This window comes from Astyanax mexicanus, chromosome 8, assembly GCF_023375975.1.
Source record: "Astyanax mexicanus isolate ESR-SI-001 chromosome 8, AstMex3_surface, whole genome shotgun sequence".
Classification (NCBI taxonomy): domain Eukaryota; kingdom Metazoa; phylum Chordata; class Actinopteri; order Characiformes; family Acestrorhamphidae; genus Astyanax; species Astyanax mexicanus.
This window is the reverse complement of record NC_064415.1, coordinates 11,128,340-11,155,399: the sequence shown is the minus strand read 5'-3', so window position 1 is coordinate 11,155,399 and position 27,060 is coordinate 11,128,340. Positions and strand designations below refer to the sequence as shown.

General features: G+C 39.2%; 1 protein-coding gene across 1 annotated transcript in view; it reads right to left on the bottom strand.

Moving 5' to 3' along the window:
• The window catches only part of LOC103030492 (oxysterol-binding protein-related protein 2), an 86,327-nt gene that overhangs the window by 37,101 nt on the left and 22,166 nt on the right, over positions 1 to 27,060 (bottom strand). The window contains exon 14 of the mRNA XM_049482783.1: positions 6,898 to 7,066. Coding sequence (XP_049338740.1) covers positions 6,898 to 7,066 — 169 coding nt within the window. The remainder of the gene's footprint in view (positions 1 to 6,897; positions 7,067 to 27,060) is intronic.

The window sequence follows — 27,060 nt, the reverse complement described above, 5'->3', positions numbered from 1 at the left end:
TTGGAATAAAAGCCTTTATTTGACAAAAAATGACAGGTACAATATCACAAAAAAATTGCACAACATCAAAAACATTTCATATCATATTACAATAATTATTAATATTGCCTCCGCCATGATCTGCTTTCTCTCAATCACTGAACAAATCCCGTCCGGGAGGGGGGAAAAACACTGCCCGCCCACACTAAAAACTGATTGGCTGTCTCACAGACTCTTTGCAGAGAACAGGCCAATCAGAACCCTCTCTGTTTTCTCTCTCGCCTTCCCACACGCGATTAGAGAAAAAAAGTCTGTCGCCTGTGTGTGCGTTTGTGTGCAGTGCGCTCTTGGGGCACTCGTTCTGAATTCCGGGAGATTATATGTGACTCGCGGGAGACTCCCGCAGCTTCAGGGAGACTTGGTTTGTCTGAACTAATTCAAATAATTACTCTGTGTTTTTCAGTTGCTACAGGACTCTTATCTGACTGACAGCGGTTCTAACCAATCAAAACTGCTTTTTAAAACGGCTTCTGCCCCCTTAGTGTCTGTGTGACCCTTCTCCTGATTTTTTGAAAGGTGTAGTAATGAGTCTATTAGCAAAGTCGTGGGTTCTAACCAATCTAACCAATCAGATCCATGATTTTCACTAGGGGGCAGGACCTTGTCTGTCTTACCCCTTCTCAGCAGCGTTCTGATGAAGGGGCTATGGCGCATAGGTTAGTCATAAAAAGGAGCGCATGCTGGATTAGTTCAATAGTTAGCTAACTATAATGGAATTACGACTGCAAATGAGAGATTTTATGTTATATTTAATTAAACAGCCTTTTTAAAGGCTGCATTTCAATGTGAAACTAATTCACAATAATAAGCCGCCTGACTGTTGAGTTTTTGTGTGTACTTGGCTGTTTTGGCTGCTGTAGGCATACAAATGAGTGATCTTTGTTGAACTGCTATAGGAAAATTAAGCATTGATTGTTATGGTCTGTTGTACATGATACTTTTGTTATTTGTAGTTTGTTATTTGTATTTGTGGGCTGTTTATGTGTATTAAGTTCATATATCTAAGTGAAGACAGAGAATATGAGAATATGTAGTTATTGTAATATTCATCTATGTGCAGGTCGGCGGGGTGGGGTGTAGCAGAAGGGGTATCCACTATATGAACTGCACACCACTGGTTCTTAGTGACATAAAACAGATAAGAACATTTTTCACACTATAAGGCACACCGGATTATGATGGATGGATGGATGGATGGATGGATGGATTGATGGATGGATGGATTGACCAAAGTTGCTGGAATAAAAAAGTGTCACAGAGTCTTCAGTTTGCTGTGCTGAGAGCAGTTAAACAGTCTTATGGCCTGAGGGAAAAAAATACTTTCTGAGTCCTTTTGTGGAGCAGGACTGGGACAGCAGTCTGCCACTAAATGAGCTCCTCTGCCTGGTGATGGTGATGTGCAGAGGATGGTGAACTAAGGTGCACTATGTAACACTAGTAAGGAACAGGGGTGTTGTCATGTTTTCCTTCTAATTTAGCCGGTCTCGCTGCTGGGTGGTGATGGTGAGAGCAGCTAAGTTAAGTGAAGCTAAGTTAACAAAACTGTAATTCTTAAAAAAAACTTTTTCTTTTAAAGTCAAACGTGTGCTGAATGTTACTCTACACAGATTTCTCTCCTGAAAACTGTTTATTTGGGTGAGTAAAGCGCTTCTGTTTATTTATAGTAAGCTAGATCAGATTTAGTATAGATGTACAGAAGAGTGAAATAATATGGTGCAAGTTCCCAATAGCATGCAGAAAACAATATTTACAACATAGAGTGGAATAAGTACAATAAAACAGAATATAGAAAATTATCTTAATCAATTTACGCAATATGGTAATAAGGTCAAATATAACTGAATAGACAGATATTACAATGCTATATACATGTGCAGATATCTAGAGGATGTGTGGAAGTGTGAAGATAGTCCAGTAGGCGACAGAGTAACTATGAGTAAAGTGCAGGTATAGAGTGAGTTGTGTGGGAAGTACAGAGTGCAGAATACTGTTTGTAGGATAAGTATAAGACAGACTGACAGGTGCAGTGTAAAGTAAAGTGCAGGGAAGTGAGTTTGTATAGATGACAGTGGGGTGGGTTGGGCAGAACACTGTTTTACTGGCTGTTCAGCAGCCTCATCACCTGGGGGAAGAAGCTGTCTCAGAACTGGCTGTTTAACCCATCCATGCAGTGAACACACATTTCAGTACACTCTAGTGAGATAGTGAGTGGAGAATTGTGGAAATGTGCCCAGGATGCAGGAAAGGCAAGTCTTCTGTTAAAAGTAGATTGTGATACCCTCACTCCTGCCCTCTGGAGGTTGTTGCTGAATCCACTAGCAGTTCTTTTAGGGTCTTTCTTTACAGCAATCACAATGTTTCTATCATTATTTGCTGTGGTTTCCCTTGATCTACCTGTTTGACATCTGTTATTTAGTACACCAGTGACGACTTTCTTCTTCAGGACATTCCAAACTGTTGTTCTGGCTATAGACAATATTTGTGATCTAATGGTTCTGATTGACTTTCCATCTTCTCCCAGCTTCACAGTTGCTTGTTTGTCATTCATATACTCATAGCTCTCTGGTTTCTATGCTGGTTACTCATCTAACTATAAATGCACAGTTTGCCCAGATAAAACCCAAAACTAAAACTGAGTGTAGATATTCAGCACTTTTTATTGTTTGAATAGTTAATGTATCAAGACACACCTGGGCAATAAAACACACCTGAGAGTCACATGTTCCAATACTTTTGCCCCCCAAAAATGGATTTGTTCTGAAATGTTGACCTTTTGAGTTATATTCATCTTCATTTATTTTTAATTAGAGGGCACTGTGTAGATGAAGGAATAAACTGTAATAATTATTACAAAATGACATGATACAGTATATGGCGGATCTAATAATCAGCAAGACTATTAATGACTATGTATGACAAAAAGTAACAATGCCAGTTGAAATATATACAAATAACAAGGTTTTATGAGTCCAAATCTTTAACCACAATGTTTTATTGAACAGAGGTTATAGATTTTATCCATTTTTCAAGGCATTTGCACTTGTAAAATTGAGGTCTTAGCTTGTTTCACTGGGGACACAATGAGGAGTTTAGATGTACCAAAGAAATTCAGCAAAAATCAACAAAATACAATAAAAATATATAAATAAAATACAAACTAACAGCAGTAACATAAAATCTTCTAGTAGAGATAGTGTTCAGTATGATTTCTCACTTCATCATCCAACAAAGACCCTCATGGGAATCCATGGGCAGCCAATGTTCTTATACTAATATTAATATTATTATTAAATACATTCTTAATGACATTTTTAACACCACTGGTTCATTACTCACTATGAACAATGGGTGACAACTGCAAACAATACACTCCATGAATACAGTATTGGGAGATGGAGCATATATAACTAAACACATACAAATGAAGAAATTGCTTTTACTAATCATTTGTATAATGGAGAAATACCAGGAGAAATCTTAAAGGAGAAATCTGGTGGGAAATGGACTTGCAGTGTAGTAAAAATGGAAACTGAGTACTAACTTTTGTAGAATAGCCCGCCTTTATTCACCAAAATACAAGCTTTTAGCTGATGCTCCGAACAGGCTTATAATACTAACGATAGGGGCATAGATTTGCAGTGTGTGTTTATGGAAAATGTGTTTTGATATATGTTTTTCACAAAAAATGAGCCAATGCCAATGAGTTGGAGTTAAAAAAAATTTTTTTTGAGTATCATTTGATGAAAAATGAAAACGGGTCCCACAGACCCGAACACCACACAAGGGTTAAAGTAGCTCCACAATTTATTTGCAGGAATCTAAGGGGCCTTACATTTAAAACAAGGCACTGAGAATTTTGAAAGTGCACAGAAAATATCAATAACATTCATTCATTTCCATTAAACTAATTTTGCAGTTTGATCAACTATCCTACCTATTCAGGCAATGTATTGATAAATGGTGTAAAATTAGTGATTTCTTTGCTTTGCGTGGGCAATCCTATGCCCCCATCACTAGCATTGCAAGCCTGTTGGAAGCATCGGCTAAAAGCTCTGTATTTCTGAACGCTGGGGGCGAATGGAAGTGAACTATTTGACAAAAGTTTGTTCTCATTATTATGTTTTACTACAACCCAAGTCCATTTCACACTGAATTTATCCTTTAATAGAAACATAGTTTTCCTGTGATTTAAAAATGTGCAACTCTCCCAAATGTATTAGTTGTTCTTTCCTGTAATTATAATCCAAGGCTTCTGGATGAGGCATTCAAATAACTGGCTTAAATTGCCAATATGCTATATTGTAATGTATTATGCTATATTTATATATGCACCAAAAACTCAGGCTAAAAAAATGTTTTGTATGTGGATATACTACTACTACTACTACTAATCATAATAATTCCAACAACTATGCTTTGAAAACAAGTGAAAATATTAATACTGCTTCAAAATACTGTTTAACCCTCCTGTCGTGTTTGGGTCAAATCTGACCGATTTACAACCTAAAACACTCGTAAATATTGTGTTTTACATCTGATTGCCTCAAGGCCTTATGATATCCTCCACACTATGCTCTTGAACACATAAAAGTGATGATTACCTCTTTCATTGAATTTTGAGTGTTTTATTCAACCTTGTTACACCTGTGGTGTTCCCGGTCAAAAGTGACCGCCATAGGAAATGAATTGGTATCCAGAATATATTCACTCATCAGACACAAAACATCCCCATACACACCACCCCAACTCACTCACTCACCCACTCACTCACTCACACACTCACACACTCACTCACTCACTCACACACTCACACACTCACTCACTCACTCACTCACTCACTCACTCACACACTCACACACTCACACACTCACTCACTCACTCACTCACACACTCACTCACTCACTCACTCACTCACTCACACACTCACACACTCACACACTCACACACTCACTCACACACTCACACACTCACACACTCACTCACTCACTCACACACTCACACACTCACTCACACACTCACTCACACACTCACTCACACACTCACTCACACACTCACTCACTCACACACTCACTCACACACTCACTCACACACTCAGTCACTCACTCACACACTCACTCACACACTCAGTCACTCACTCACACACTCACTCACACACTCACTCACACACTCACTCACTCACTCACACACTCACTCACTCACTCACTCACACACTCACTCACACACTCACACACTCACTCACACACTCACACACTCACTCACTCACTCACTCACACACTCACTCACTCACTCACTCACACACTCACACACTCACTCACACACTCACACACTCACACACTCACTCACTCACACACTCACTCACACACTCACTCACTCACACACTCACTCACACACTCACTCACACACTCACTCACACACTCACACACTCACTCACTCACACACTCACTCACACACTCACTCACTCACACACTCACTCACACACTCACTCACACACTCACTCACACACTCACTCACTCACACACTCACTCACTCACTCACTCACACACTCACTCACTCACACACTCACTCACACACTCACTCACACACTCACTCACACACTCACTCACTCACTCACTCACTCACTCACTCACACACTCACTCACTCACACACTCACTCACACACTCACTCACTCACTCACTCACACACTCACACACTCACTCACTCAATAACTCACTCACACACTCACACACTCACTCACACACTCACTCACACACTCACTCACACACTCACTCACTCACTCACTCACTCACTCACACACTCACTCACTCACACACTCACTCACACACTCACTCACACACTCACACACTCACACACTCACACACTCACTTACGCACAGAATCACAAACACACTCACACACACTTCAGATTGAACAATGTCTTTTCCGTGCTTATGTCCTGATCCTTCCACATGAACCAACTTCCTGATGATACAATGCATCATATTTTCACCCAGCCTAGACAGGTGTCTGTTATGTCGCTGACTCCAGGGCCAACACGGTATGCGTTGGTATCTCATGTGGATGACATCAAGTTCAGCTTCCAACCCTTTTTACCAGAGTTCATAGAGGGAATTATACTGGAGATGACACACCTGGAGGGGAAGCGTGTGTTTGGGCCACCTGCAGAGAAATCGACCTGGTAGACCTCCAAGCCTACATAGGTCTGTTGATTTTAGCAGGAGTATATCTCCCATAAAATGAGGCTACAAACAGTGAAAAACAGGGAAATAAAGGGAAGTGATGCCAGGAGCAGCTATGCATGGAATATGCAGGTATACATGAGAAAACCCATGTGAGCTCTGTGCCCATAGAGACAACTAAACAAGCCTGAGGTTTGCAAGGCCCACTCAGACCTGAGTGTCACATGCCACTTATGTGCATGAATTCACATGCACACACACACACACACACACACACACACACCTTCATGTTGAGTTTTGTCTTTGGTTTTCAATTTATTATTTATAGTGTTCAGTTTGTAATAAATTTTCAGTGCCTATTTGTACTTTCACTGCAGTTATCTTATGTATAATTCTATAAATTCAGGTTAAACACTGCTTTGAGACATTGTTCACATCTTAAAAAAATGTTGTATAAAAATTTGGTGGTGAAAAATTATTTCTGTGCTAATTTAAGAGCAGTTAAAACTGACCGGTCAAATTTGACCGGTAACACTAAAGTAAGGGGCAGGAGGTGAACACGACAGGAGGGTTAAATAAAAATAATTACATGTGAAAACATTAAATAAAACATAATAAAATAAAATAAAAGGATAAATCATAGACATTAAAGCTGGAGTCCTCAGCGCTGGCGATCACTCACCACTGACAGCATCGAAGAACTCATCCTCAGTGAGAGTGCTGGGGGTGGGAGACTTCCTGCCGTTAGAGAGAGCCTGCTTTAGCCGTTGACGCTCAGTTGCTAACGTCTGAAGAGCGTCCGATAGAATCTTATTCTTCTCCACCTCCTGCTCCAACTTCACGCTCCACACCTGCAGAACACCAGCACGACATGATCAGCAACCATAACTACCTCACATATTATAACATACCTGTGATAATGACACTTGATCTTGACTTATTTGTCCTAGATGAAAATTCACTCCAGGCTCCCAGTGATTCAGCGGGCTAAGTGCTGCCACTGTGATCGGGAGGTTGCCGATTCGAATCCTGTTTATGTAGCTTGCCATCAGCTGCTGGAGCCCTGAGAGAGCACAATTAGCCTTGCGCTCTCTGGGTGTGAAGATGGTGCTCTTTCCCCTCATCACTCCTAGGGTGATGTCTATATATATATATACACACATGGCACTACCAGGAAGCCAATCACCTAAATATTGATTTCACCTGTTGCAATCATTATATATGTGATTGTGAATTGGAGTGTTGTCAGTGTGTTGTGCATTCTGGGTATTGTAGTCCCAATGACTGGAGATCACAGGTAGAGTTGAGTGTAGGAGGGACAGGTGTGACAAACACTAATGGGCTCTTTACAGTAGGTAGACACAATGGGCAGTATTAAGGGCAGCAAATGATCGATAAGTTGATAACTTAATACTAATAAATACTATACATGTTCAGAGCCTAATATTTGACTACACAAAGCCTGTGTTACTGTATACCAGTGCCAAACTCAGTCAGCAGAAGTTCAGTTTTCTTATCCTGTTCTCAAGAAGAGCCAAAAGCACAGCAAAACTAATCAATGCCAACTTTCCTAGCTCTGGAAGAAGATAACAGACAGAAAAAAGTGACAAGCCATCTATATTAATCTGCAATCACGCTGATCCCCCAGGGGATTTACTTTATGAAGTCGTGTACATAATAAACTGTTCAAATACCATCTGTATTATTCTAGACAGAAGACAGCGCCGTCAAACCATGCAGATGGAAAATATATGAAATAATAAGATAATGAGAAGACACATCTTAGAATAGGAACATTGGAACTCTTTTGGAAATGTCTTCTTGTAAATTATAGTTAATTTACTCTTAAAAAAATGCCTAACAAAAAGTCTAGATCAGAATATGTTTTTTTTTAATAGAATTGTTCACAGCTTTGCTCTGATGGACGGCAGGGGAAATATACCAGATGTGGCCTAAAACATGCTGTGTGTCAGCCATAAACTGACCCCTAACAGTTGGAAAGGTGCTCTTTTCATTAAAATATGCAAAAAAAAAAAGGTCCATGGGATTTTTAATTCCAAACTGCATCATACTCATATTTCTTTGAAAACTTTAATATCTAAAAGAAGAACTCTTCATGACTCTTTATTTCAAAAGATACTATATGAAGTTATTAATGCATGAAACCTTGGTACAAACCCACAAAATAATAAAAAAAATCAGCTGTCACTGGCTACAACACAACCCCGATGCATGACCCATCCACCCTATGCACCCTAACAGTTGGAAAGGTGGTCTTTTTATTACATTATACAAAAAAAATGTTTAATTCCAAACTATTTATTTCAAGAGCTACTATATGAAGTTATTAACGTATGAAACTTCACCACAAACCCACAAAAAGGAAAATCTGCTGTCACTGGATGCAACACAACCCTGATGCATGATCCATCCACTCTTTGCACCCTAACAGTTGGAAAGGTGCTCTTTTCATCAAAAGTCCATGGGAATTTTTTTAATTCCAAACTGCATCATACAAATATTCCTTTGAAAACTTTAATATCTGAAAGATGAAACCTTCATTAATTCTTGGTTCAAGTGCTAGCACATGGATTTATTTTTATACCTTTACAGCAGGTAGCCCAGGGTGAACTCCATCCAGGAGTCTTGGGCTTTTGTTTGTATCCCCAAAGCTGCTCCTGTTTCCAGCACAGGGAACTGAACACCCAGTCTTAGAGAGCGCTGCGGCACACGCTTCCGTTACGCCTCTGAGCAACCTGAGCCCAGACGCTGACAACAGGTTCAATCACCATTCACAAGATAATTCCAGCTATTTCAGCACTCGCCATAACTCAGCAAACAACGTGAGGCAGGAGCCGAGAGACGGTGATGCAACTGTAAACATAAGCTACAGCCAAACCCTACTGAACCTGCAGTTAGAAAAACTTCTGAATCAGGCAGAGGTGTAACGTTATTCAATAAGGTTCCATATTTGCGATGTTATTACTGTAAATCCAGCAGTTAAGCAATTAGACTAAATATCACTGTTAACTGTTTAAAAAGTCTGATTAAGCTGTAATGGAGAGCAAAGAGCACAAATCTCTAAATCTTGTGAACTTGTTTGTGTGCTTTGGGTCATTGTCCTGCTACAGAACCCAAGTAGACCTGAGATCATGAAAAGATGGCTGGATATTTTCCTTCAGGATTGTCTGGTAAATAGAGGAATTCCTGGTTCCATCTATTACAGCAAGTTTTCCAGACCATGAAGCAGCCCCAGACCATCACACTACCACCACCATGTTTTACATATTCAGTGTGATGTTCATTTTTCTGAAAATATGTGGTTTGTGTTTGGTGTTTTTTACTAGATATAACGAGACACACACCTTTCACTTTTGTCTCGTTAGTCCAAATAATATTTACCCCAAATCCTTGGGATCATCAAGATGTTTGTTGGTAAATGTGAAATTGGTGGTTGTGTTGTTTTTGGTCAGCAGTGTTTTTTATCTTGGAACTCATCAATGGGGACCATTTTCAACCAATTTGTTTCTAATAATAGAATCATTAACACTGACCTTAACTGAGGTGAGTGAGACCCGCAGTTCTTTCAATGTTGTTCTGGGCTCTTTTGTGACCTCCTGAATGAGTTGGCCATGCCCTTTTGGAGTAATTTCAGCCGGCCGGCCACTCCTGGGAAGGTTCACCAGTGTTCCATGTTTTCTCCATTAATGAATAATAGCTCTCACTGTGGTTCTCCGAAGTCCCAAAGCTTTAGAAATAACTTTGTAATCTTTTCCAGACTGATAGATGATCTGCTTTTGCAAACCATTTACTCTAAGTGACCACACAGAATCTGTGACCAAGACAGTAAGTCTTTGTGATGTATCAAGAGCCACGATATCCAGGGTAACGTCAGCATACCACCAAGAAGGACCAACCACATCCAACAGGACTAACTGTGGACGCTGTAAGAGGAAGCTGTCTGAAAGGGATGTTCGGGTGCTAACCCGGATTGTATCCAAAAAACATAAAACCACGGCTGATCAAATTACGGCAGAATTCAATGTGCACCTCAACTCTCCTGTTTCCACCAGAACTGTCCGTCACCACAATCAATTATTGTGCTCTAAAACCAGGTGTTTCAGTTTCATTGTCCAACCCCTGTATGTGTTGCACGTCCCATTGAAAACACTGTGTTTCAAAGCACAGCTCCGAATTATCAGTGTTCTGTGTGAAAGCAGCTTCACACTGTACAGATATAGGAGCTGGAATATCGGTTTATCAGTGCACATTTTGGTGCGTTTAGGTTTATGCCTGTGTAAAACCAAACCAAACAGAGGGGGAAAACGCTCCAATAAACCATCAGATTAACTGATCCTGAACATAGAAACCAACTACTTATTTATTAGTGCTAAATACAATATGGCAGCTAAACTAATCCCAAATCACAAACTCTTCCCTCAATATAATTGATTCTGCTGTATAGAAAGCTTGTGCTGTTTTGTAGCAGCAGCAACTGCACTGCTACTTCCACTGCTTCATGCTCGGGGCTTTAAGCAGCTGATGGGAGGAGTTTTAAGCCTATAAAAACTGAAAAGCGCTAATACATTGTGCCGGAGTCACCTTGAAGGAAGCAGCGTCCAGAACGCAGGGCTGTAAATCTGCCTGGGAGAGTAAGATAGTGAGCAGAGGACCTGCGAATCTATAAACCTGACGGAGAAAAGCGGCGCAGAGAATGATCCATTTCCTCCATCTAAACGACGCACTCATCTCTGAACACCTCACTGCCCCGTCCTTACTGACTGAACTGCTCCACACTTCACACACTTACAGGGTTTAACTGCCCTGTTTAAAGATGTGTCCTGTAATGTACCTGACCTGACTCCTCTAATCGCCCTTTATGAGATGAATTGGCATGAATTGGGGCCACTAATATTCTCATATTTCCATGTGAATGATGTTTTGCACTGATTTTACTCTAATATAGAGGGGTTGGACAGTTCTGGTGGAAACAGTAGAGTTGAGGTGCACATTGAATTCTGAGTCATTTGAGCAGCCGTGGTTTTATGTTTTTTTGGATACAATCTGGGTTAGCACTCGAACATCTCTTTCAGACAGCTTCCTCTTACAGCGTCCACAGTTAATCCTGTTGGATGTGGTTGGTTCTTCTTGGTGGTATGCTGACATTACCCTGGATACCGTGGCTCTTGATAAATTACAAAGACTTGCTGTCTTGGTCCTCTTTTGAACTCTGGTATGTCACCCATAATGTGCTCTTACTCTGCTAATTGAACCTTCACACTCTGCTCTTACTGGTGCAATGTGCAATTAATGAAGATTGGCCACCAGGCTGCTCCAATTTAGCCATGAAACCTCCCACACTAAAATGACAGGTGTTTCAGTTTCATTGTCCAACCCTTGTAAATCTAGTGTGGGTCATGAAAGTAGCATTACATTACCATTAGCCTGATTGGCTAGCACAGAGCTGATGATCATGGGATTCAAACAACTATGCACAGCAAAGAGACAAAACATTAACCATTTAGACCCTGCATCAATTACAATGCACATCATGCATTTTCTTTTTTTTTCAAAAGTTTTCTTGCACAGAACACTAAATGAGATCTGCTGTCTATTAATATAAATCATAAACCAGCCAATAAAACAGAATCTTAGCCCGCCCACTCAGCAACTCAGAAATTAGGGCAGGTCAGCACTACAGAACAAACAAGGCAATGTAATACAAGCTCATTTTTTTTTACTAATCATTTGTGGTTTAGAACAATTTTATCATGTTTAAGAATAAACATATTTGGTTAGTTGGATTTATTAGGATAGTAGTGTCTTATTTTGTATGCATTCTTATATTTTTATCACTGAAACATAATTCAGGTCTAAAGGGGTTAAGACTACCTGCAGAAATTGAGTTCACTATAAGACACATGAAGATGTTCTGTGGTATCTGCCAATATTACAGCCATATTTAATATGCTCTAATATTGAAAGGAAATGTTATTTATTTCCTAACTTTCCTTTTTCTTTGCATGTACTGTAAAATATCTTACAAACAAACTTTCCAAATCTAAGTCAAGTTTTTCTTATACTATTTAACATTTTTTTATTTCATTGTTTTGCACAAGATAATATATTTTTTTATATTTTACACTTTGCAATGCTCATTGCTATATTAGACCCTGCCAACAGTCTATTTTCATGTCTTTCACCTGCATCGGTTTAATAGCAATGGTGCTTGTGAATATATATGAAAGTGAGGTGTGTTCAAGTACATTTCTGGCATATCGCTATCTTGGCAACAGAAAACACAGGTGCACCACTGACTGAACAACCTAGACAGATGTTAACAGTCATTGTTAACTTGGCAGTAAATTGTCAACACAGGCACATCCTCAATGCATGTACACCTCTGTTTTTGCGCACACATGGGCACACGGCAGTGCAGAAACCTATAGCGCATGCCTGTAAGCAGCTATGCAAACTTTTATATCAACAATAAACAGAATGAACAAGTGTGAACAAGCAGATCTGTTTCCTCTGCTGAAAAGCGTTGGACACGTCCAGGTAGCTGCACCCTTAAAATAGCAATCTGCCAAAGTCACAGAGCACCTGGCTCTTTAAAGGAATGGCAAGTGACATGCTGATTGGTTTATTATATGTTATGTCCATTACATGTTACACCCATTATTAATTAAGAGAATGAGTACATACCTTTTGCACATTTCAAGCTGCGCAAGGTGTACTTTTCCTGTCATTACAATAGCAAAGACACACTGACACGCCCTAAATTAAGCTGTGCAGTGCGTGATTGACAGCTTTTCTACTTATTATTATTACAATAAAACAGGGCCATATAGCTTTCTGAAACCTTTTTAAAAGCACTACTAAACATTCTTATAACATTTTCTGTTAATTGGGAAAGTGCCAGATCCCAGCTTTCACACATTAGCTAACAGACACCTGTGCTGACCATCCTCATACTGAAACTGATGAGGGGTGAAAGCGCCATCTACCCACCCAGAGAGAGAATGGTCAACCGTGCTCTCTCCAGTGGTGTGCAATTAATATGGTGGATACCCCTTCTGCAACACCCCACCCCCGCCGACCTACACATAGATGAATATTACAATTACTACGTATTCACAAATACAGCTACAATTAAAAAAAGTACCATGTACAACAGACCACAACAATCAATGCTTAATTTCCCTACAAGTACAGCTGTTCAACCAAGATTACTCATTTGTATGCCGACAGTACGCCAGAGCAGCCAAAACATTAAGTACACACAAAAACTCACCAGTCAGGTGGCTTATTATTGTGAATTAGTTTCACATTGAAGGGCAGCCTTGAATAAGGCTTTTTAATTAGATACGACACAATATCTGTGTTATTTGCAGTCGCAATTCCATGATAGTTAGATGACTATTGAACTAATCCAGCATACGCTCTGTTTTATGACTAACCAATGTGTAGCCCCTTCATCAGAACGCTGCTGAGAAGGGGTTAGACAGCCATGGCCCCGCCCCCGTAGTGAAAAACATGAATGTGATTGGTTACATTGTACTACGACTTTGTTAATAGACTCATTACTACACCCTTCACAAATCCGTAGAAGGGTCACACAGACAACAGGGGGCAGGAGCTTTTTAAAAAGCAGTTTTGATTGGTCAGTACCGATTGATTCAACCAGATATGCATCCTATAGCAACTGAAAGACGCAGACTAATGCTTTGAATTAGTTGCTGTTTTTTATTTTAGTTAATTTATGAAATACATTCTTATAGTTTACTATAACTATAATATATATTATGTTATTATCTGATTTAACATTATGTAATGATTTACATGCACCTATTGTCACCCCTTCTCTGAAAGGCCGTGCACACCACTGGCTCTCTCAGACTCTGGCTGCTGAAGCCTCATTTGACTTTTTGTACATAAAAAAAACTTAGATTTTTTTCTATGTACAAAAACAGATTAAATGTCTGTCTTTCATCCCTTTTCCTCACTCTCTCTCCTTCTCTCTTTCCCTTAACAAGTCACACATGTTAGCAGCGAAAGCAGGAGGGTGTGGAGAGTCCGCCAGAGGAAGCTGAGCTGCAGTGGGTAAGAAACGCGCAGAGCCACACATCTCTGTGCAGCAGCGGACGCTCGCGCCTCACTGCGCTCCACTGCTATTTTAAGCCTCTACTGTAGTCTGTACTCCGCTGAAAGCCTGCCAGACCCGTCTCCCGACTCCACACGGCCCTCAGAGCTTTGCTTAAACTTTGCTTTTGTGATAGTAGGGGAGACAATAGCTGTAAGCAATATAGTGAGACAGGGCAGTGGAACTGGCCCGCATGACAAACCGCCAGGAGAACGTGGGCGTGTGAGTGTGAAGAGCACAGTGATGATGTAATGTTGTGTCAGTATCTCCATGAGGGCCACATGAGGACACAGGAGCACAGCTGCAGTGCAAAACTTGTTGTAATGTGACTGCAATACAATATATGCTTACAGTTTTTGTTAAACTTTACTATAGCTTAGTTTGAATCCTGTTTATGCAGCTTGCCATCAGCTACCGAAGCCCCGAGAGAGCTTTCTCTGGGTGGGTAGATGATGCTCTCTCCACACATTATTCCAAAGGGTGATGTGGATCAGCACAAGGCTGCATCTGTGTGCTGATGTATCGGAACCGAGTCGCTGTGCTTTTCTCAGAGTGCGCTGTGATGCTACTCGACAATGCTAAATCAGCAGTTGTTGGAAAAGAGGCGGAGTCTGACTTCACATGTGTCGGAGGAGGGCATATGATTGTCTTCACCCTCCTGGTGTTAAGGCATCACTAGTGATCGAGGGAGTTCTAATAAGAGGGTTGGGTAATTGGCTGTGTGAATTATAAAAAATTATAAAAAAAAAGACAATAGCTTCAATATCAATAGATTCTCAAATATTAGTAAACTGAATGTACCGTGTTATCTGCTGAATGCCCAAAATACCTCTAACTTTCCTTTTTCCACTGCCTGTGGAGGGTCCATAAACAGCACAGGCTATTGAAGCTTCTGCACCAGTTCCATACAAAACATGTGGCCTGAATGTGTCTGATTAGCATCTGAAATGAGATTCACTTTGTGATTGTACACCACCAGCCTCACTTCATCAACTTGAACATTTTAAGTCACTGGTTTCTCATGAATATTCAGGCCAGATCACTGCAGAAGTCCTTGCAAGGCTGCTACCACTTATGCTTGTAATGAAGTCAAGCTTCAAGAAGCTTGACCTCTAGTGGTTAGGGAGGTGAACACAATGACAATGGAACCATTTTCTGTTGCCTTCAAATCTGACTTCAGACTGGAAATCTCTTTTTTAGAGAGAAACTTATCATGAAATATGTAACTTATAAATACATTGTGGTATAGAGTGTTTGGCCAGGGTTGCCATCAAGCCATCATTATGTAACTATAAACCAATAGACATTTAGAATTTGGCTTATAATGATTTGCTGCTGTGACAATAGTTGAGTGTGTTGACGGTCTGATTCTTGTAGTAATGTAGTCAAATGGACTGATGTCATAAATTACGTTAAGTCTTTTTCTAGTGTTGATTTACATTAACATTTACGGTATTTAGCAGACGCCCTTATCCAGAGCGACTTACAACAGTGCTTCGATGTTACTTCAATTATCCAAAGCTAGTTTGTAGACTAGGATCAAGAGATACACAGAGCTTGATCATGTTTAGAACCCTAGGAACCCTTTTTTGGATTAGTTTAGGAACTCTTTGAAAAGATGTGTCTTTAGTCGACGTTTGAAGACCATGAGTGACTCTGCTGTTCTGACAACCAGTGGAAGTTCATTCCACCACATTGGTGCTCCAGCACAGAGAAGAGTCTGGATGTTTGTTTTCTGTGCGTTTTGAGGGATGGAGGTTCGAGCCGAGCCGTTTTTTGCCTTGTAGGCCAGAGTTAGGGTTTTGAATTGGATGCGGGTGGCAAAAGGAAGCCAGTGGAGGAAACGCAGCAAAGGAGTCACATGACTGAACTACTGAAGATTGAAGACAAGTCGTATTGCCACATTCTGAATTAATTGCAGTGGTTTGGTGGCTCGCAGTGGAAGACCAGCCAGTAAAGAGTTGCAGTAGTCAAGTCTTGAGATGATAAGAGACTGCACAAGCACCTGAGTGGCTTCCTGAGACAGAAACGGTCAAATTCTTCGGATGTTGTACAGAAGAAATCTGCATGAACATAATGTTGATGAACATGTTTGTTAATAATTGTTTCAGAGAGTATGCTTTCCGTTTTCTCAAATGTTTATTTAATTGACCCCCCCATGTTCTTTGTTTTAATTTCAATGTTCTATTATAATGCAGAGATTTCTAATTGTAAATCAATAAAAAAAGATGTTAACAAAAAGTAATGCAGTCAAATTAGTTTATCAGTCACTACCTGTGTTAGTTTCTTAGCAGGATTTACATCTCTGTTTAAAAAAAAAAAAGATTTGCAAGTTCAAGCTGGTTAAAGTATTGGAAAAACTTAGCACTTGACCAGCATGAGGAATGTTTTAGTTTCCTGTTTGATAGCCAACCTGACTAAGTAATGCCTGGCCAACAGTTACAGATTTTAAAAACCTTGGAAATGGATTCTAGAAATGTGAAGAAATTTTTACAAAATGTTCTGTCTTTATTTGTTGTTTGTCATCAACCTCCCCACACTACTCCATCTGCTCTGAATTAAACCCCACACCCTCCCATCCTCAAGTCCTCATGGGAGTTTCTCACAAACCGTTACATCATGAAAGCTGGTGGGAGTTTCTATCAAACATGGCAGATGCTAGTGAAACTATTGCTATGCTAGTTGTTATGCTTTCTGCTGATAAAACAAAGTGTAAAAGGTTATGGATGAAACCATAGCCGAAAAGAAGTGAATACACACTCAAATACCAAATACCCGGTGTTAACACAATTGAACACATTTTCTACCTCTATATGAGGTCAAATCATGCTTTATATTTGCTTGATATTTATATTCACGATTGGGAACGCCCATCTGGAGAAGACTCTACGCACTACAGGATAATTTGAGAAGATAATTGTTTACGATCTCCCTGATATTAGGAGAATTTTTTTGATTATCCTTTAAGACCAACTTGGACGACCAGCAGATGACCACAACCAACAAACAGTATGCTGGTAAAGAGCTGGTTAACCAGCTTTTCAGCCACCTTGACCATCAAAGACCAGTTTAGACCAATCTGCAACCAGCAAAAGCTGGCCTTCAGCTGTATTGCTCAGTAAAGATATTTTTTCATTGATGATTTACCTAAAGTTTTATTTTACTCACCTCTAAGACCATCTCCAATTTCTCCCTCAAACGTGTAAAAGAATCATTCAGTTTTATAACTGATTAAATCCTGCCAGTGACATGACATTTGGCTTCCATTGTTCTCCAACTGTTAATTGTTTAGCTCCAAACAACTAAACAATCCATTATTCAATAACAGCACCAGATATGAGTCACTTCCTGCAGTGCAGACCCAGAAACACCACCCACAGAAGTGGATGAATGAAAAAGTGGTTTGTTCCAAATGAATGGAGAGAGATATAAAGCTAACAGAAAAGAAAATTCAACAAAACCGCCATTCATTCGCAGAATAAGAAACATTTTGTTTGGGTTTTTTTCTCCTCAGACACTATGCTGTTTGTATTGTGTGTATGTGGAGGCTTTTGTAAATGGCATGTGGGCATTTGTGTGAGTGTGTATGTGTGTATACGTGTGTGGTGCATTGATCTTGACATATCTTGCCAGGCTTGTGTTTTTATACAACACCAATTAAAAAAAAAAACTTGGGAAACTATATAAAATGTAAATTAATGTAAATTAAAACAGAATGCAACGATTTGCAAATCTTACAGACACATATTAAGCACAAAACGGAAACGTAAAGTAAGTGGGACTAATAAAGCAGCTGCATTATTTCCAATTTCCAATTAAATCACATGAATGGATATAAATAGAGCATTTTAGAGAGCCAGAGTCTCTTAAAAGAAGGTTGCGACCCTGCAATGTGATTGGCTGAGAGTCTTTTTTTTTATGAGTGACATTATCAGCCGGTAATGCACTGTAACCGAAGCTCTCCATGTATTACTCTGCCACATAGAGGTAAACTAGCAACGATGCAGCGTTTACAAACCAAATACAAACCAAATGCGTTGTTGTTATTATTAAAATAAAAGCTTAAGTGTATATATTTTCCAGTTAATATGTGGTATTTTAAGCTAAATGTAAGGTGGCAGAAAATAGGGGACTCTTATAATTCGGCAGGTCTTGCAGCTGGGGGGGGGGGGGGGGGGGGGCTCCGAAGTAATCAAAACTGTAATTCTTAAAAAAAAAAACACATTTACTTGAGTGAAACAAGCGCTGGACTTTAATCTACACAGATTTCTCTCCTGAAAATTGTTTATTTGGGAGAGTAAATCTCTTACGTTTATTTACAGTATTTACAGTATTTACAGTTAGCTTAGATCAGCATGCATCTGACAACATGCATCATGTGTTCAGACACTTTGTTACGCTCATCATACTCTGAATTCTAGAGTTGTTTTCAGCTGTTACTTGAGCAATAACGTGTAATATTGGCAGTTCTAGGAGTGTCGTAGATGAGCACAGCAGTGCAAATATTTCACATTATAGCACGAACTTCGAGTGTATTATTTCAATTATACCACAGTTCTATTATCACTGTTTATTGAAATATTTTGAGTTAAAGGGTACGTAAAAAATACAATCTGTTTGGTTATAAACACCCAGTGAGTTAAAATAGTTCCATTGCTGCTCTGTTTGTAGCTGCGCTGTTTGGCTTGTAAGAGCTGCATCGTTGCTAGGTTACCTGTATGTAGCGGAGTAAAACGTGGAGAGCGTCGGTTACAGTGCATTACCGGCTGATAATGGCACTTATAGAATGCCTCTCAGCCAATCAAATAGCAGGATCAGAGCTAACTGTGGTATAATATTTTTTAGAAATAAACCAAGCGTTCTCTTTCTGATTGTATTTCCATGTTTTGACCCTTTTTCTCTCTCTTTAAACTTTGAATTTTGGCTTTTGCTCTGTTTGAACTGTGTTTTCTGTTTTTTTCGTACTGTATTTTCTCTTTTGGCACAGATTTTCTCTTTAGTCTCGCAAATCAGTTCATTCTCTTTCTGGTTTTGACCATAAGCTGTATAACAACTATGCTCTCCTATTTTTATTTTTTTTGCTATTAGAATGAAAGCTTCATCTACTTTTTTATTACATTTACATTCAATTTCATTACACTGTGTACCTGTACTCAGATGTTGTCACACCTTAGTCTGTGCCTGTCCAGTGTCTTTCCTTTTTTTGGTTCCTTCCTGCTCCTGTCCTCTGTTCTATTTTGTTTACCTGTCATGTTTCCCAGCCATGTGCTACTGTTGTGGTTTGGTCTTGTCTCCGCCTTAGCCCTGCCTTGTCATCTGTAACCCCTCCTGTCTCATTTGTAACTCTGCCCCCCCTCATTACCTCCACAGGTGTCCCTAGTGTGTGCCTGTGTATAAATACCCCATGTGCTCCTTTGTTCTGTGTCGTGCTTTTGGTTTGACCCTGTCCTGTGTGTTTGCTATTTTGGTCTACAGTTCTGTTTTGTTGTCTTTATAGTGTTTTATTCTTTGCTTCTAAAGACCTAGTTTATATTTTGTTTTATAGTCTTTAAGTGTTAGTGTTTATTTTCTTTGGCTTAGTTTTTGGTTTGTTTTTTGATATGTCTAAAAATAAATTTGACTTGCAATTGCATCCTGCCTCTTCCGTGTTACAGATGAAATGACAATAAAAGCCTCTTGACTCTTTTTACCTTATTGTTACAGTATCATCATACAACCTTCCTTCCCTTTCAAGCTGGCTTAGGTATTAGTTACAGCAAGATGCTCATCACACAACCACTTAACCACTGAATTACATTAAAACGATCTTTATCTTTAATCTTATATATAGTCCATACACTATAGAACACTAATGAGCTCACGATCATGATCACGAAGACGCTCCACTGTCCGGTGCACCCTTTACCAGCTCGGCCTACATACCTCATTGTTACCATGGTGATTTCACACCTGAAACGTGGAGACGGAGCAAGCGGTGATAATGAAATGAGATTCAGTGTCTGAGGATTCCCCCCACAGTACACCACTGTTACTGGATGTCTTATTTTGCCAGTGTCTCCAGTGAATCTCCTCATAAATCTGTACTTATATCTCTTCTAGCAGCCAGCGTAAAGAATGCAGTGTTCATTAAACCCGAGCTGAGGGGGTATATTCTATTATTCACCGTGGGCTATCAATCAGCTATTAATCAGTACAGAGAACAGATAGATAGATCTCCCAGTGCCGCTAGCACAGAACATATATCTCCTATTAATCAGCGTGTGGGAGGAACTTTCTATTAGCTATTGTAGGCTATGGACTCAGAGATCTGGACTCTCAGATCTCTGAGCTCAGAGGTCCTCTCCCACCAGCACACAGTCAGTCACCCTGGCTGCTCTCCAGCAGCCACTCCTATCAGCCAGGCTGCATATGAGTCCTCAAATAGCCAGCCTGCATCTTCTATTAATCAGCGCTGAGTACAAGCCTCCCGTTAGCCTGAATCAATTCTACTCCATTTGCACTGATTTTAGGGCTATTTTAACAATCCTCTGTATGTAGATTCTATTTGTTTTTAAAACACTTTTCCTGAAATGTGAAATCCAGAACCCTAATTAGAAAGCCAAAGAAGAAGTAGATGATGAATAAAATGCTCTTGGGTATTGTTCACACAGCAGGCAAAAGTGGCCCAAATACAATGGTCATTTTAGAACTTTCACACAATCTATAAATATTGCCAATATCTGACCTTTTTTCTAAACAGTTTGCTTCACATGAAGTTTCAGTTTCATCCTCGCCAAAATATCCAGTCAAAAGTTTTAGAATATATTTATTTAACTTTATTTTTTGAGGTCCAGTCAATAACCAGAAATGGTTAAAAATTCTGTGTACAAAATTTAGCACTAAAAACTGAACTAAATAAGATAGATAGATAGATAGATAAATTATAGAATATTGTCCATTTCTTAATTCATCTGTAATGAGGACCTAAAATTTACTTTCATAAGCTTTAATTTTATTGTATTTTTCTGTTTCACCTTAAATGCTGCAGCCCCTGCCATCTGTGGAACAGAAAAGTTAGCTAGTTCGTTAGCTACTGAGACAAACTACTAGCGATCTTTTTTTATGCTTGTTATGAAGAATTCAGACATAAAACATTGCTAATCTACGGAGCCCCTGAGGTGACATGTGAAAAATAAATAATGCGTGGCTTAATAAAGCGTGGGAACAAGATCCTAAGGCATGCGAAGGAGATAATTAAGGCATGGGAACGAGATAATTATGGCATGGGAACGAGATCATTAAGGTGTGGGCATGGGAACGAGTTGATTAAATCTAGCCGCTGAATAATAAAGTTTGTTTTTCTGTAAATTAATGCTCATGAAGAAACTAAATATTTCATCAAAGCTCCAATCCAGGGATAATGTTTAGTAAGAAAATGTAGAGTGAATTGTTTTCTTTTTATTTTAATCTTGTAATGAATTATGGTGATATTTTGAAGACTCTTGCAGTGAGACACTTAATTTTTTTTTTATACTAAAAGCTGATTGGCTCAGACGCAGAGAGCATGCAGACCTGTTTACCTGCTTTACACAGTCATATTGTACAGCCCTCTGAGAGCTGCTTGATTTGTTAGCTATGAAACAGAAGCACCTCATGGCAATGCCTTAATGGCTATGATTTAATTAACTCGTTCCCATGCCTTAATAAGTTGTGGCCACGCCTTAATGATCTCGTTACCATGCTTTATTTAGCTGATTCCCACGCATAAGGATCCCGTTCACACGCCTTAATTATCTCGTTCCTGCGCTATAGGATCTCATTCCCGCACCTTTTTCCCGGCCTTTTTACCTGATGTCACCTTAAGGGTTCTGTACTAATCATCACTTTTAACAAGGAAAATATTTACATTTGTGGGTTTCTTTGGTCGCATTGTTCCGCCATCTTGTGATTTTCACACCCCTCGGTTTGAAGTGTGCATCTGAAAAATCTCTGTATGAAGGGCAAACAAGCCATATCCCTTCCCCTAACCTACCCCTCCAGCCTAACAAGAATCGGGACACCCCGAGGGGTAGGGCCAAAAAGCTGAAATGGGATTGGGCCTTAATGTCAGCAGTGAAGAGAAGAATTAGAGGTCTGACAGGTGAAGTAAAGCAGTATTAAAGTCATTATTAAGATGAGAAAATAAAAAAGCAGTTTGCCTTGGCCATACAGCACTGCTACTGGACTACTAAACAAGAATATATCTAATAATCAGTGTGTGATATGACACTTTTGTAAAATATAACCATCACATGAGCTCAGAAGCAACATAACGTCTCTTATTGGCCAATCCAGAGTGTGAATGACCCTGTAGCTAATGAACAAGGTCAGGGGCAAACGACCACATCTGACAAACAACTGACACACTGGATAAGCGGAGCAAAACGCCTGGTCAAACAAATCCTAATGGATAGAAAATTACTATGCACACACACACACACACACACACACACACATATATATACACACTTACACACATGTACAGTACATGTCTATATGCAAATGAATCTGCAGAGGCCACTGGAAGGACAGGAAGCTACTACGTGGCTCCAGTACGCAGTAATCTTCAGCAGTAGAGGACAGTTTGAGGATTAGGGTTAATATAATTACAGCGTAACCCCGTGGCCCGCAGATGTGTAATGTGTTATAATCCATTCATTGTGTCGTAGGGGATCTAGCTAGTCTTAGCAGCATGCTTTACTTGTTCAGGCAGTTTCCTGTAATCGTCTGATCCTGGCACTAAGCCACCAGACGCATGCATTATTCTTATTCTCCAGCAGTGCTGACACTCGCGCTCAACTTGGCTCTGAACGTCCACAGCAGTCTTACAGAAACAGCGCAGCCTCATGCAGCGCACTGAATTAGCAAATGGGATTTACTGTATGAGGTCATTTAAAGGGCCTGAATACAACGGTTTCTTTGTTTCTTTGTTTTTATCTTTTTCTACGAGGTTTACGTACTGAGTGATTTATGTGACCATTCAAATGAGCATTTTCAAACTCTAACATACTATTTTTTACTCTACTTCTTTAAAATAAGAAGCTACCGCTAAGAAAAGTAAGTACATATTTGTACTAAAAACAGTACAAGAGTATAAGCTTGTACCAAGAACTTGATGATTTAAATTGTCAAGAACTTGATGATTTAAAATTGTCTGGCTTTCAAATTTAAAAATGTATGATTAATATATATATATATATATATATATATATATATATATATATATATATATATATATATATATATATTGTTAATTACTACAGTAATACAGAATACTGAATCTACATTTTGGCTGGTTAAATAGTATAAATCTATACTTCCTGCCAGAAAGAACACATCTAAATCTAAAAAAAAATTAGGAAAAGTGTACCTCCAAGTACAAGAACGTACTCATACCATACCTCTGTTTTTTATTGTGTACACAGGATTTATTTAAGGATTCGACTGCTTTAAAAAAAAAAAAACACATTTCTCTTTGACAGTGGTGTACAGGTGTACCATATAGTACTGTTCACATTAATATTGCTAGAATTTAATTGATATAACAATTATAATAATAACAGTATTCTGTATTGAAAGCTCTATGTAAATACATTTTATTTGCACAGTAATTTTGTATTTTTAAAGCACTTTTACTGAAATGTGAAATCCAGAAACCTAATCAGGAAGCCAAAGAAGAAATGCTGATGTATAAAATGCTCTTGGGTATCGTTCACACAGCAGGCAAAAGTGACCCAAATCTATGGTTTAATTTAGGCTTTTCACACAATCTATAAATAGAATCCATATCTGACATTTTTCTTAACAGTTTTCAGTGTGTAACTGATGCCCGTGTGCAAAACAGCAAAGCTTCCCTTGAAGTTTCAGTTTCATCCTGAAAGTATTTAATTATATATTTGCTTTGCTATATACTGTAAAGCCTTAAAGGGTATTTTTGGATAATTATTTATGTTTGCAGTATATATGTACTTACTAAATATTCTCCACTTAAATACTGTAGTAGTGTTTTGTTAAATTGCATTATTTTTATGTTTTTCTCTTACATAGGTTTTAATTCCAGCCAAGCAGAAGCAAATGTGATCAGTTAAAAAGACTGACCAAGTGATTAAACAGATTAACTCAGGTTCTTAACACATCTTGCATAACTACTTTTACACAAATATAGAACTAAAATAGTTAATTATATGCCATTATTTACCTAACTAGTTGCAGCACCTTTATATATAATAATACTGTCACATGTAAATTATTGTTATAATTCCTGGTACTGTGTTGCATCCAAAAAGCATTCTGTGCTGCAACACTCCTTATAACTTTTGTGTGAGTGGGCGTGGCCAAACTGCTCTAGGCTGTATGTTGGGAAATCAAAGTGGCCATACATGGATAGAATTTGTTCACAACAGGATTTTCACACAAAAATACAAATAAATATAATTTGTGGCCGTTTACTTATTAACCATTAATGCTCTCCAACTTTTGTTTCACAATAAGGATTACTGGTTGGTAAATACAGGAGTTGGACAATGAAACTGAAACACCTGGTTTTAGACCACAATAATTTATTGTGGTGACGGACAGTTCTGGTGGAAACAGGAGAGTTGAGGTGCACATTGAATTCTGATGTTTTTTGGATACAATCTGGGTTAGCACCCGAACATCCCATCCAGCTTCCTCTTACAGCGTCCACAGTTAATCCTGTTGGATGTGGTTGGTCCTTCTTGGTGGTATGCTGACATTACCCTGGATACCGTGACCCTTGATACATCACAAAGACTTGCTGTCTTGGTCACAGATGCGCCAGCAAGACGTGCTCCAACAATTTGTCCTCTTTTGAACTCTGGTATGTCACCCATAATGTTGTGTGCATTGCAATATTTAGAGCAGAACTGTGCTCTTACCCTGATAATTGAACCTTCATACTCTGCTCTTACTGATGCAATGTGCAATTAATGAAGATTAGCCTTTAAACCTCCCACACTAAAATGACAGGTGTTTCAGTTTCATTGTCCAACCCCTGTATATGCATATTACTGCAAACTGGCTGGAGTTCACTAGTGGTTTAAGATATTACTAGTTGCTTTGATTTTTAAGTTATGTTTAAGTAGAAATATACTGGTATTGAAATGTTGAGCTAGTTTTCATAAATGTTTCTTCCAATGCTGATAAACAGTACTCATTTATACAAGGTAAAAATTGAAAATTGTGGACTAGGATGCAGAAAATGAATGAATGAATTAAATGTATTTTTTTTAGGTTAATATACCAGCATTATGTAAACATTCTGCTCTTCTAAGGTTCAATAAATCAAAGCTTGAAATATTGTCCAAATCTGAAATCGGTGCATTCCTATTGCTTGATACAAAGCAACGTTCTGTAAATCCCAAAATAATTCTGATGCTACTGGGCTTCTCAAATTTAGTTACATTAGACCGGCACTCTGTCAAAAACCACTGAACCCAGTAATGCACCCACAGCTGCCACTGCCTAAGGACAAATGGTGATGTTAATATGTAGTTGGTGATTTGATTAATCTAATCAGATCAGATTATCCCTCTCTATATCAACACTAATAAGTAACTGAAAGTAGGGTAACACAGATGTGTGAACACTACATTGAATTCCACAAATGGTTGTTTGCCACATTTTTACCCTGTTTTGTTTTATGAAGTTGTAAGTAGAGAGGTAGGTGAGTGGATAGATAGGTATTTAGGTAGATAGAAGAAGGGTGGGTAGGGAAGTAGATATGGGGGGCAGGTATGTTGGTAGGTGAGTGGGTTTATAGGTAGGTAGGCAGGTGGGTATATAGGAACTGTATGTAGATATGTAGCAATGTGAGTGGGTAAGTAGGTGGAGGGGTAAGTAGGTGAATAGGTAGGTGAGTGGATCAATAGTTTGGTATCAGTTTGGTATAGTTTCGTAGACAGCTAGATAAGTAAGGGGGTAAGTAAGTAGGTAAGGAAGCAGGTATATTGGTAGGTGAGTAAATGGGTGGGTAGGTTGGCAGGCATTTAGATAGATTAGCTAAGTAGACAGCTAGGTAAGTGTCTGAGTAGGTTGAGGGGTAAGAAGGTAAGCAGGTATGTATGTAAAAGGGTAAGTAGATTGATGTGTAGGTAGATTGATAGATGTGTGAGTAGGTATGTAGTGGGTAAGTGGGTGGATATGTGGATGGTAAGATAGATAGGTAGGTAGGTAGGTAGGTTGGTAGGCAGGTAGGTGGGTGGGTTGGTAGATCAATGTGTAGGTAGGTTGATAGGTATTTGAGGAAGTTGATGGATAGGGAGGTAAGTGAGTGATGGTATGTAGTGGGTAGGTGGGTGGGTTGGTGAATGGATAGATAAGTAGGTGGGTAGGTAGGTGGGTAGGTGTTTGGGCAGATAAGAGGGTAGATAGGCAGCTGGGTAGTAGGGTGGGTGAGTGAATGAGTAGATAGGTAGGTAGATTGATAGGTATGTGAGGATGTTGATGGGTAGGTAAGTGAGTGAGAAGGTATGTAGTGGGTAGGTGGGTAGTTAAGTAAGTTGATAAATAGGTAGGTCTGTGGGAAGGTGAATGGGAAGGAAGGTAGGTAGATATGTAGGTGGGCAGGTAGGCAAGTATAAAGTTAGGTGGGCGGTTCGGTAGGTAGGCAGGTAGGTGATTGGGTTGATATGTAGAAAGATGGACAAGCAGGTGGATGGGTAG